Source organism: Hemicordylus capensis, chromosome 3, assembly GCF_027244095.1.
Source record: "Hemicordylus capensis ecotype Gifberg chromosome 3, rHemCap1.1.pri, whole genome shotgun sequence".
NCBI lineage: Eukaryota > Metazoa > Chordata > Lepidosauria > Squamata > Cordylidae > Hemicordylus > Hemicordylus capensis.
In genome coordinates, this window is record NC_069659.1 from 192,021,744 (window position 1) to 192,034,070 (window position 12,327).

General features: G+C 43.9%; 1 protein-coding gene and 1 long non-coding RNA gene across 2 annotated transcripts; one reads left to right on the forward strand and one right to left on the reverse strand.

Annotated features, from left to right (window-relative positions):
- Positions 1-1,897: 1,897 nt before the first annotated feature.
- LOC128351126 (uncharacterized) lies at positions 1,898-5,213 on the forward strand. The gene is made up of 3 exons (XR_008319598.1): positions 1,898-2,140; positions 3,551-3,707; positions 4,726-5,213. It is a non-coding gene; the product is annotated as an uncharacterized LOC128351126 (long non-coding RNA).
- On the reverse strand, positions 1,898-10,838 carry RBP3 (retinol binding protein 3). The gene is made up of 4 exons (XM_053310300.1): positions 7,634-10,838; positions 5,293-5,480; positions 3,495-3,637; positions 1,898-2,313 (listed from the first exon to the last, which is right to left on the reverse strand). Exons 1-4 carry the CDS (start codon positions 10,685-10,687, stop codon positions 1,988-1,990), a joined length of 3,711 nt encoding a protein of 1,236 aa, XP_053166275.1. The 5' UTR covers positions 10,688-10,838; the 3' UTR covers positions 1,898-1,987.
- Between the last annotated feature and the right edge of the window lie 1,489 nt (positions 10,839-12,327).

The window sequence follows — 12,327 nt, forward strand, 5'->3', positions numbered from 1 at the left end:
CTCCTACTCTTCCAGAAATACACTGTGAAACTGGAACAATAGTTCCCCCACCTCAGCACCAAGAACAGGCAACAGTCAAGGGCTCACGCTTAAAGTGGCAAGAGGATTGTGCTTGGAGGATGAGATGATACAGTGCACATCTACCCTCACGTTTCCACCCCCCCTCAAAGGAGCCTTTAAACTATAAGAGTGGGGGGAGACTATCCCTTCAGGTAAGGAAAATTGGGCTCAGGTGACATGTCTCCTCTGAACCCAATGTATGGCCATCTTTCCCTCATGAAATATTCATGCGTTCTCACTTGTGTAGACATAACCTCATTTGCGAGAAGATGGGAGCTTGAAAATGTAAAACCTCTTAATTCAATTATTTTCTCTCTCACTGTAGCATTTACCAACTAGGGGTGTGCACGGAACCGCCAACTGCGGTCCGGCACTGGGGTGGGGGGGTACCTTTAAGAGCGACGGGAAGGTTTACTTACCCCTCCCGCCGCTTTCCTGCTCTTTCGCCGTAATCCTAAGTGTAATTGGGGCGGCAGGATACCTCCCTGCCGCCCCTTCCCCGATGTTGCTGGGAAAACTCCCAGCACGCGCACCTCTGTGATGTGCGCGCACAAAGAACTGCGACTCCCAGCAACGTCGGGGAAGGGGTGGCAGGGAGGTATCCTGCCGCCCCAATTACACTTAGGATTACGGCAAAAGAGTGGGAAAGTGGCGGGAGGGGTAAGTAAACCCTCCCACCGCTCTTAAAGGTACCCCCCCACCCGAACTGGACCACCCAGGTCCAGACCGGTCCGGAGGCTATTTCAATGGCCTCCGGACCAGTCCGGGCCCATCCCTATTACCAACTGGTGTGCTACAGAAGAACAGTGGCCAATGCACCACACTGACTCCCTAAGTCAGCTACAACAAATAGGAAATTTAAATTCCCTGGTTTGGAGGTAATTTGCTCCATAATGTATCAGGAAGGATCCGTCCCTCTCAGTTCATAAGCAGAGCAATTTGCCTCCAAGAGGCAAGAGTTCAACTCCCCACTTTTGCAGGTGACTTGCCCTACAATGCACCTGAAGGGACAGGCCCCTCCCGGTGCATAAGGGGAGCAAGTAACCTCTGAAAATGGATAATTTAAACTCCCTACCTTGTTCCTATTTGTGCATAACAAACAAAAATTGCACAATGGATTTGTTGCCTTTGCAAAGAAAAATGTGTATGGGAGTAAAAGGGTATGTGTGTCTATACTGGAGGCGGTGGGTTGGTGGGTGGGCAGTGTGCTTCAATCTTTTTGCTTCTTAAAATATTCCTCAGGCAAAAAAGGTTGGGAAATGCTAGAACATTCAGATCCAGTCAGAATTTTTACAAGGGTATTAATTGTGTTCCGCATTGAGAAGATCCCTAATCAACTGCCGTTTACTTAAGGCTTCCCATAAGTGGGCATCTAGGAAGCTGTTTGTGTTAGTAAGTTGTATACTTCAGTCTGGCAGGTTTCTATTTAGTTTGTCCAGGACTTCCTGGGCTCCAAAGGCAAGCCTGTTGCATACTTCTGTAGGGGTAATTCAAGAATTAGTATTTCACTCACTGACCATCATAAATGGGCAAAGAAGAATAAGAGGCAGGATCACATTCAGTGTGTAAAAAATCTTGCTATGTAAATGAAAAATTTTCTAAAGCAAATCCACATCTTCAAAGTAATTGTTTGTGTGAATAGCAAATATTCAGCGGTCCCTAGCCATGCACCTGAATTCCTTATAATGGGGGAATTAAACATAAGCAATGCTGAACTTGAGAAGTGAGTTCTGACCCACACCCCAACACCATTCTCTACCTTTATAGGTTTCACATAAGAACTGGCAAATTACATCTTGCAGATTGTCTAGAACAAATGTGCAGGAACAAAACCACACTTCTCAGTGAAAACAGCAGGGTATTCTTCCTTCCTGATTCCTTCCTCGTGCCTTTCCCTGTGACTAGGCCCTGTCTTTATCCCTTTAGTCTAGGCAGAACTGTGGAGATGTGCACTGAGTATTTCTTTGGCTTTGATGAGTGCCACCTCAGCGGGAACTTCCATGTGAGGACTGATGCCCACACCCTCCCAGCTGCCGTCAATTGAGATTACAGATCTGGAAGTTGGGATGGTGATATAGAGGTTGGTGCCATTCACATTATATGTTTGGGATAGGTAGCAACCCCCACTGGTCCTCTGTCCAATGATGAAGGCTCTCCCCAGTCTCTTCATGATGAACACAAACTCTTCAGCAGCCCCGGCAGTCACAGAGCTGGTGAGAATGATTAGACCTTTATTGGAGCCATACCTCATACCTTCAAGAGAAAAGATGCATGAAGTCAGGACATAAGCATGCGCACACCATTTCTTAATGCTAAAAATGCTTAACATGCATCTTACTTCTCACAACACCACTATATTATTACTTCCATTTTACAGACAGAAATTGAAAGCAGAGACAGACACCAAACACACAGACAGACAGTGGCCACACACCAAAGCTGTGTATGAAGTGGGTCTTAAAGCCCCTGCTAACTGGACAAAGAGGCACCTTTTAATGTGGTGATTCTCTTTATTTAGCAGGGGGAGAGTAACTGGCCCTATCCACCCCCAGCACAATACTTCCAGTGACTGTTCCTGGTATCTATCTTATGTTTCTTTTTAGATTGTGAGCCCTTTGGGGACAGGGTTCCATCTTATTTGGTTGTTAGTTTTCTGTGTAAACCGCCCTGAGCCATTTTTGGAAGGGCAGTATAGAAATTGAATGAATGAATAAATGAATAAATGAATAAATAAATAAATAAAGCTGGACAGCTGGATGACAAGGCAAATGTCTGGTCAGTGGAGCACATGGTCTGCAGTTTATATAGTAAACCTGCACTTGAGTGACCTTGAATTAATTAATCTAAAATATGCCAAGTGATTCTTGACATTTTCAAATCCTTCAAAAAATGAAGCCTCAGACACACTGGCTTACATGATATCCAGCATTCCAGAGTGAGAACACTGTGTCCTGAGGCTGCTACAGACTTCTAAGGCAGCCCCAACACTGTTCAACAGCAGCATTTGGGGAAATAGCCATTCCACAGAAATACTAATTTCATAAATGGGGGAAACAGCCGAACTGCTGCCTCCACAACTTCTGCTTCAGAACAGTGTCAGAGCTGCCTTAAAAGTCCACAGCAGCCCATGGATGCCACAGTACAGCTCCTTAATGCTGTGCATCAATCATGTAAGCCACTGAAAGTATTGTTCCTCTAAGCGCCCCTTGTGTTTTTCCATCTCTTATTCAGATCTACCTGCCACTGAGCCATGCTTTCAATAGCCTGGTGTTGGTATTAATGTTTTTTTGTTGGCTTAATATTGGCTTAATGTTAAAAAAAATGTGTGTTTTGTTGGCTTATTTAATGTTTGCTTAATGTTTTTTTGTTGTCTTCTGATGTAGATACAGATAAATATATTGACAGCCAGAAACCAACAATATAATTCCTATCACCTGTAAGCTGTAAATGGGTCCAAATTTCACTGGTCGTATCATTTGGTCTGTTGTAGACTTTGTCCAGAAGAGTCGGATGTCCTTCATCAAAAAAATAGGAACACAGAACTGCTACGGAGGACATAGGGCCTCCTACATTGTATCTGTTTAGACAGGGGAGGAAATCCAGATCAGATGAGGTTCAGTCTGAAACTGAAGACAAACTAAAGCATGGTGAGAATACTCCTTTTCAAATATTCAGTGAATGTGGGGAGGGGGAATATGGATTGTGTGCATTGCTTTCATTCCCAACCTTCTTGCAAAAGTTAGAAGTCTAGAATACGGTATAAAATGTACATGTTTATGTGTGTGCTACTCTGCCTTTTTCAAGGTTCCTGACAATATAGATAGAGCCTTACAGGTGTATGATTTGTATGGCGAGCACATGGAGGTGAAGAGTGAAAAAAGATCCTCATTCTGCCCCCTCCATGTGTTCAGTGAAATGTGAAAAAAAGTGAAAAGCTTCCTCTGCCTTGAAAGCAACTGCCGCAGAATGCAATGTGTATTCACACTACTTCCACCACACTTTAGAAAGATCTTCCCCTCAGGGGACGGAGCCACTCTGGGAAGAGCAGAAGATTCCAAGTTCCCTCTCTGGCATCTCCAAGATAGGGCTGAGAGAGATTCCTGCCTGCAACCTTGGAGAAGCCACTGCCAGTCTGTGAAGACAATACTTAGCTAGATAGACCAAATGGTCTGACTCAGTATATGGCAGCTTCCTATGTTCCTATGTTGTCTTCACCCTGAAAATGTAGATCTACTAATCACATTCAGCAGGGGCTTTGCACCTCCCCCTTCACATTGGTATGACAGAGAAACACAGTAGTATCTTTAATCAGATTCACACCAGTGGCACTTCCTCAGTGGTATTCCTATTGCTAAACAGCAAAAATAGCAGCAAGAAGCTCGTGACTCAGTCCGGTAGATAACGTATGGAAAACAAAACATCAAATATAGCATAAGTGAGAAACTGGAGACAAACGCTTTTATTTTTATATTTTCTCCATTTGAGAGAAAATTGGCAGCTAAGCAGACATTTGGCCCTGGAAAATAAATGCTGCCCCCCTTCCCCAACACATACTATTGTCCCCTGATCCCTTATTTAACTGTTCAGCAGCTGGGTGAAGGGCAGCAACAGCTGAAGAGCACTTTACTGCTGTTCTGCTGCATTGTCTTTCCTTTTTGCTGCTAGTGAGCAAGAGCACTGCTGTGCCCCTGCAGGAAGGAGAAGAAGCAGAAGGGAAGGCAGGGAGAGAGAGAAGGAAGAATTTTTGTCCAGAAACAAAATGGTGTTGCCAGCAGCTCTGTGGGGGCATGTGACTCCAAATCTGACACTCCACCGGTTTCCCACCTGAAGTGGCTCGGTTCACCCCACTGCATGGGAAGACTGACCCTGAGAACAGAATGGAGAAATTCTCCAGGTTTTTCTCGTTGATCAACTAGTGAAAAACTGATGTGATGCAAAACACCTCATCAGGTTAAAGACAACCCAGAGCAAAATGGTGTGAGAAGACAAGCAAAATGGCAATAGTGCTTGTTTCCCTGTCTACTGTAGTTAGAAAAATGCATAACTAATCTTAATTCTGCTAGACTCACCACCATAGCTACATAGGGCCTGTTGGCATAATGTTTATATTTATGTGAGTGGCGTTGAAAGACATTCATTAAATAAATTACGTTTCAAAAACATTGGCATTCGTTCCATTTGCTTTCATCCAGCCTCTGACAAATGTCTGTTCTGTTTTAGTCTTGTATTTACCTCATGTCTATGATTAATGCATCCGTGTGGACAATCTTCTTCCAGACAAGTTCCACTAGCAGCTCAGAGACTTGGGACAAAAGCTTACAGTCCCCAAACATATCAAATCGCAGGTAACCAACATTGTTCTCAAACACCTTGGTGTGGAAAGATGACTTAATGAGATCCTCAAACATTTCTGGAGGTATCTGAAATAGTTTAAATACAGTTATTACCTTTCAAGGACAACATGCCATAAGTAAGAGTGACATGTTAAAGATCGTAAGCACAATCTAAAGTATGGTAGAATTGCTGCAGGACAGGGAGGACTTCTTTTTTCCTTTTCACATATGATTGTCTTCCCCGCACCCCAATCCCATTTCTATTCCACTGATAAATTGAAAGCTTTTGTCTACAATTCCTGGCTTTTCTTTCTATAAGTTTTAGTGAGCATATGTTTAAGATGGACGCTTGTGCTGTGATTCAAAATATTATGCTTTGTTGGATGGTAATACTACTGTTCCCCTTTAGCGAATCTTGGGTCTGAGCCAGGTTAAAGACCTTGAAAATTTTATAAGCAGTTCCATACCAACAGCAGGAAAGACTGACTGAAAGACAGCTGTGCTCCTCTGGGTCTTTTTATTTGTGCCGGAACTTAGCTTACTCTCACAGTCAGTGCTGCAGTAGTGAACATTCAGTGGTGGGAGAGGAAGTGCAGAGTTCAGAGTTCCTTTCCTGCACTACTGAATGTCTTCAGGATTAGGATAGGAAAGGTTCTCAAATTCCCCCCTCAGGGATTATCTAATTTTAGCAGCTGCCCAACAGGCAGACACCTAGCAAGTGAAGTCAGTCACCCTCATGTTAATCTGCATGCCGAAGAGGCTTTGCTTGTGCTATACTTCTGCCAGGAAGAAAAGTCTGCAACCCTAGACACCCACCCTGCAAGGCTGTGCATTGTCGGTCTATGGAGTGCCTATGTGACTGCAAAATTCAGCATACAATTTGTGGGGCTGGGAAATATTTTGCCTTTGCTTGACTTATTTTTATTTTACGTATTGTCATAAGTCTCTTTGAGTGGACTTCCATTTAAAAGCTTAATGTAGTAGGATTCTTTTGAATCTAAGCTAATTAGTAATGTCTGAGAACAAAGGCTTAACCTAAAAACCCCACCAAAAGAAAGCAAATATTTATCTTTGATTTTTTTGGTAAAAATGGCTAAGCTCCAAGGAATTTTAAGTACCTGATACTAAATACCTGACCTTAGTATCACTAAGTATCAGAGGATGTTTATAGCATCCTCTGCCATAAGGCAGAGTGCAAAAATGGAATAGGGCCATGTGAAAAACAAGGTGGAAAAGTTCTGTTTTCCCCTTTTTTCCCTTCTAAAGGGGAAACAGAAAGTAACATCCATGTATCTCAACATAGCATGTAGAAATTCCTCATGAATGTGTGCCAGTTTTCCTGAACTAGGCATGAAGATTAACATGCAGAAGTAATCTTTCACTTGTGCGAACTTCTGCCTGTGCAATGTGGTGCGATGTCAGACCCCATTGACCTGGCTGGTTGGCTATTTTGATGTGGATGTGCATTCCCATTTGAGGCCACTCAGCAGGATTGAGCCTATGTTGTCTTCTAAGGATTCCTGGGTCTATTGCTGCAGGTGACATTGCTGGAACAAGCTGCAAAAGATGAACAGGCCTTTCTTTCAAATGTGGCTGGGCTGTATATGCCTCTGAGGAAGCATTGGGGGAAGGGTGTGGATCACAAACTGATCCACAGACAGCATATAGGTGATGACAAATTACTGATTCAGACTTTCGTCATATCTCCTGGGTGAGCTCTAGTATACTTCTGTGTTAAGCAGGAGTTTAGAAATTCCTAAAACCTGAAGCAAACTCAACCTACCGGGCTTATTCTATCCTTGTGTGGTCTGTCTTGTATGAAATTCTGATCACATGATCAGGCTTTCTAACTATGGAATAGAAGTTTCCTTGACTTAGAGAACATACCTGCATGGTGGTAAAAACAACAAACTAGCCGACATGATATGCAGCAGTATACCACCACAGCAATACTATAAACAACACTACCACAGTTATTCCCATTACCACCTGGTAGTGCTGCTTGTGCAACCACTCATTCTGAATCATTATGGCTAAACATTAATTAATTAATTTATTATTATGATTATTTATTAATATCTATAATAACAGCAACAATATTGATAATAAAATTCTGGCATCCCAGGTCCTTGGGAAGGACTCGATGTCTGGATAAAACAAACCAGTCAAAAACACCTGTCTGACTGTGTAAACAAAAAACAACAACAACAACAACAACAATAATATAAATGATGACTTACCTGCATAGGTATGGTCCCTGGGATGTGGTCCTTGGAATGCTCGGGGATATGATTTATCTTTAGGTGCACGTCTCCAGAAAGAGCATTTAGGTCAGCTGCTACTTTTTCAGCAAGTTCCACCTCACTATTGATCTTCCTGTATGTTTCTTTGTTGGCAAGGTAAGCAAGTTTGGATGCCACTGCAGCCCCAATATCGACAAAGGCATAGTTGTCAGCCACCAGCTTGCTCAGTGTCTGTAGCACATTGGGCAGCTTGCTGCGCAAGGCAATAATGTTCTGTGCAGAATCCATGGCCTCCATAGCTGGGGTGGTGACATGTGGCTCTACCCCAGATAAGCTCCATACTTTGCCAGTTACTGGACTGAGCACAACCTGGCTAGGGATGGAGGCATACAGTGGGCTGCTCTCTATATGGTAAATACTTGCAGAAAGGGAACCACCTACAGTAGGCTCTCCAATTACTGTGGCCCGATGTAGGTCTTTCATAGAGCGAGTAAAGGCTTCAGCAGCTGAGCCACTTACATGGCTAATCAGGATGTAGACATCTTTGGTTGAGCCATAACGCTTACCTGTCACATGGGGCAAGGTCCACACGTCAGTACTGAGAGAGTTACTGCGGTCAAAGATTGTGTAGAGGTGCTGCTGGGGCTCGGCATCGAAGAAGTAGGAGCAGAAGATGGGCACTGCAGTGGAGTAGCTGCCTGTGTTGTAGCGCATGTCAATGATCATAGCATCTGTTCCTACTAGCTTGTCCCAAACCATGTGTAGCAGTTGTGTCCCAATCATTTTCACTGTCTCTACCTCAGCCATCATATCAAAGCGCAAGTATCCCACATTGCCTGGCAACACTTCTACTTTGAAGAGTGCTTCAATTATATAACTCAGCTCCTCGGGGCTGGGAGTCTTGCCAGGAGGCTGCTCCTCAGAAGGCGGCTCTATATGGCTATGGAAGATGTGTAGCTGGTGATCTCCAGAGGCCTCTTGAAGGTCACTGGTCAGCTGAGAAGCAAGGGTCTCAAAGTCCACTGCTATGCGATATCCACCTTGGGCCAGCTTGAAATTTAACATGCCATTGACTCTTCTGGCCATTTCTGGGATGGCATAGTGAGCCTCAAGCAACTGTCCAACCCTCTCAACAAGTGCTCCCATGCCCTTATGAAATTCCAACACTTCTTGTGCCTTCTCCAGAGCCTCATCTGCCAGCACAATGACATCAGGCACCACCCCACCACCAAGCCAACACTCCCCATGGTTGTCAATGAAGGCAATGACTGGCACATTGATAAGGAGTAAACAATCTACTCCCTCCTCTGAATGCAAGATGCAGAAGGTATGGGTGTGGGACAGGCTGCCTGCAGTGATCTCACCAACCAGGGTGGCACGGCCAAGGGACTGCATGAGGTAGGCAAACTCCTCAGCTGCTGTGGCTGTGTGGTGGCTGGTGAGTAGATAGATGCCACGTTGTGCCCCATAGGGCTTGCCTAGCATTTCCGCCCTGCTGCTGTAGTGCTGGGTCTGGTTTGTGTGTCTATCATAGGTGCTGAAGAGGTGCACTGGTTCAGCAGAAGGGTCTTGGAAGTAGGAAAGCAAGATTGGTACAGCACTTGAAGACGGGCCACCAGGATTGTGTCGCAGGTCCATGATTAAATTGTCAGTTCCTTGAAGTGGCTCCCAGACTTGATGCACAATGTAGGGCCCTAGCTTGACCAGTACTGTTGCATCAGCAAACTCATCAAAGCGCATGTAACCTACATTGCCTGGTAGGACTGACACTTTGAACACAGTGTCTACTAGTGCTCGCATGAGCTGCTCATTGTCAGGCAGGTCAGTAGCCATGGCAACCCGCTCCTCGACTGGTGTAGAGACAGTCTCACCTGATTTGGCGACTCGCACCAAAAGGCGTGGGTCTTCAGAAATGGTCTGCAGTTCAGTATTGAGCTTGGTAGCCAGGCCCTTTGCTGAGAGAATGGAAGAGTAGTCAAAAGTGGAAAGGTGCTGCAGCAGTGTGGGCACCCGCTCTACCATGGAATAGTTGTTCTTCAGGATGTCCATCAGGCAGCCGATACTGTTAGGAATAGTTTTCCGTAGTGAAATAATGGCTAGGGCTTTATCCAGAGCTTCCTCTGCTGAGGTGGCTACACAAGGCATCACCCCACCAACTTCCCAGCTTTGTCCACTGCCACTTAAAGGGCTCACAGAACGTGATACAGGAATTGTAATGTAGAAATTAGAAGTACCAATTTGCAGCTTCTGGATGTCCAAGGAGCCTCCTGCTGATTTCTCTCCCACAATTATGGCCCTTTGCATATGCTTGAGGATGTAGGCTACATCTTCAGCCACCCCAGTGGTGTATTGGCTTGTTAGTAATATGACATCTTTGTCTTTGTTGTACCTTACACCTAGCACCTTCGGTAAGGTCCAGATTTCTACAGTAGTGTTGGAGAGTCGGTTGTATACAGTGTCCACATGCAGCACCTTGGCACCATTGTACAAGTAGGAGATGATAAATGGGATGCCCGAGACCTTTCCTCCAGTGTTGTAACGCAGATCTAGTATCAGAGCTGATGTTCCCCTCAAGGACTCCCACACATGTTCTACCAGGAAAGTGCCTTTTTGTTCCACAATTTCTTGGCCAATGATGTAGTCAATCCTTAAGTAGCCCACATTGCCATCCAGTACCTCAGACTTCACTACATGTTCAATAAGATCCGAGAGTTGCTCTGGTGTTGGAGAAACCTCACTTTTTTGCTTGGAGGCAGAAGTTGCTGACGGCTCATAAGAGATAACCAACCGTGGGTCATTCAGGGCACCTTGCACCCCAGCTGTCAGTACAGTTGCCAAAAGTTTGGGATCTGAGATGTCCAAGATCTCACCACTCTTGATAGCTTGTTCAATGGCTTCTTGCATCCCCACCAGGTTTTCAGGAAAGCAATAATTATCCAACAGAAGCTTGGCCATGTCCAGCACCAGTGTGGACTGGAAGAGGCTCCCAGTATGAATGATACAAAATACTAGGGCCATAAACAGCAGGCAATATTTTCTCGCCATTTTCATTCAACCAAGTGTAAAATGAAATGTGCCACAAAGAAATCCAAAGCACTTGCAGACTAAGAGGCGCTTAGCTCCTCACTGACCCTCTCTGCCTGTCTGAATCTGCTGCTGAATAGCCAAACATTAAATCTGAAAGCACTGAATATCCCTTTAATCTAACACTAACCCTTAAATCTGGTTCTAACCCTTTAATCTCATTAAACTGAAGGGCATCAGCCAGAGTCCAGATAAAAGTGCAGCTTCAATCTGTGTTGTAACTACCCTTTCATGAAACCTTCTCAGTGAACTTCAGCAAAGGATGTGATGCTTAGGCCACATGGCTATGCTTATGTCATTTCATCCTTCTTCACAGCTTATGGCTGCCCAAACTGGACCAGATTTAGTTTGCTGTTAAAAGTTTAAAATAAATATATATGAAAAAAGCATAAGCAGTTAATATGTTCAAAAATCTTAATGTTTAACATTTTGTAAATTGCAAGGATACAAAAAAAGAGAGACTTGTATAGAGAGCATAAACAGGATATAAAATAGTAAAGAGAAAATACAATAGGATAGAGTATTCTGACAACCAAGTTCAAAAATTGTTTTCCCAGACTAACAATTTCATTTTATCCCTATTCAGACATTCAGGCAACAACGAATGAATACTGCATCCACGAGAGCCTTGCCCCACATTGACATGCTTAGAAACCCCACCCTCCTGCTCACCATGAGAACAGTATTTGTCTGAAAAGACTAACCCTATTTATGCTGGTCTTGGACTGTAAAAAAGATGATTGGTTGATTGATTGATTGATTGATTGATGGATTGCTTAACCCTGTACTCAGAAAGAGCTTTTCCCCATGAGAACAAACACTGTTGCCCCAGTGAACCTCCTTGTGGTGAGCTGGAGTAGGTTAGGGTTTCAATGCATGCCAGTGTGTGGTAGAGCATATAGGTCTGCCCTCATGGATGCAGTATGGTGATACAACATCCACGACTGCCTGAACAGGTCTGTTATCCAGCAGCAGATGGAGTTGAAGTTCTAGAGATGCCATCAATCATGTGCAAAAAAGGATGGTGTAGAATTATTCCATCTTTGTATGGCCCCTAGCTGCCTTAATCTCCATAGTGCAAAACAACCCTATTATCACTTTTAAATGTACATGTTATTTGGCCTTAAATGAACTATAAGCAAGGGATATAATGGCTATATAATGGTTTCATACCCATGAAACATCCTTTAAGACAAATTAAGAACACCGATGCCTGATTCACACATTATATTGCGTGTGCCTGCGGACACATACACTGCAATGATGTTATGTTGTACATATGTACAGACATGTACAATTTGAACATTATGTTGTACATGTGTACATCTTTGTGTGAAAGACTGCATGTGTGAATCTGGATACATGCCCCTCAAATGCAGGGTACAAATAGGAAATGTCCTACTACATGTGCTGAACATCTGTGAATAACTGTACATATCTTGTATACAGTTGTGGATAGGGCTTGAGAGATCAAATCACAACAGCAGTCCCTCTATACATACAAAATATGTAAAATGATTCATAATCCCTTGCCCACATCTTACTTTTTCAATACCTCAGTGGCTCTAGAAATGAATAGATGAGAGGTTAAAAAACACACACTGAAA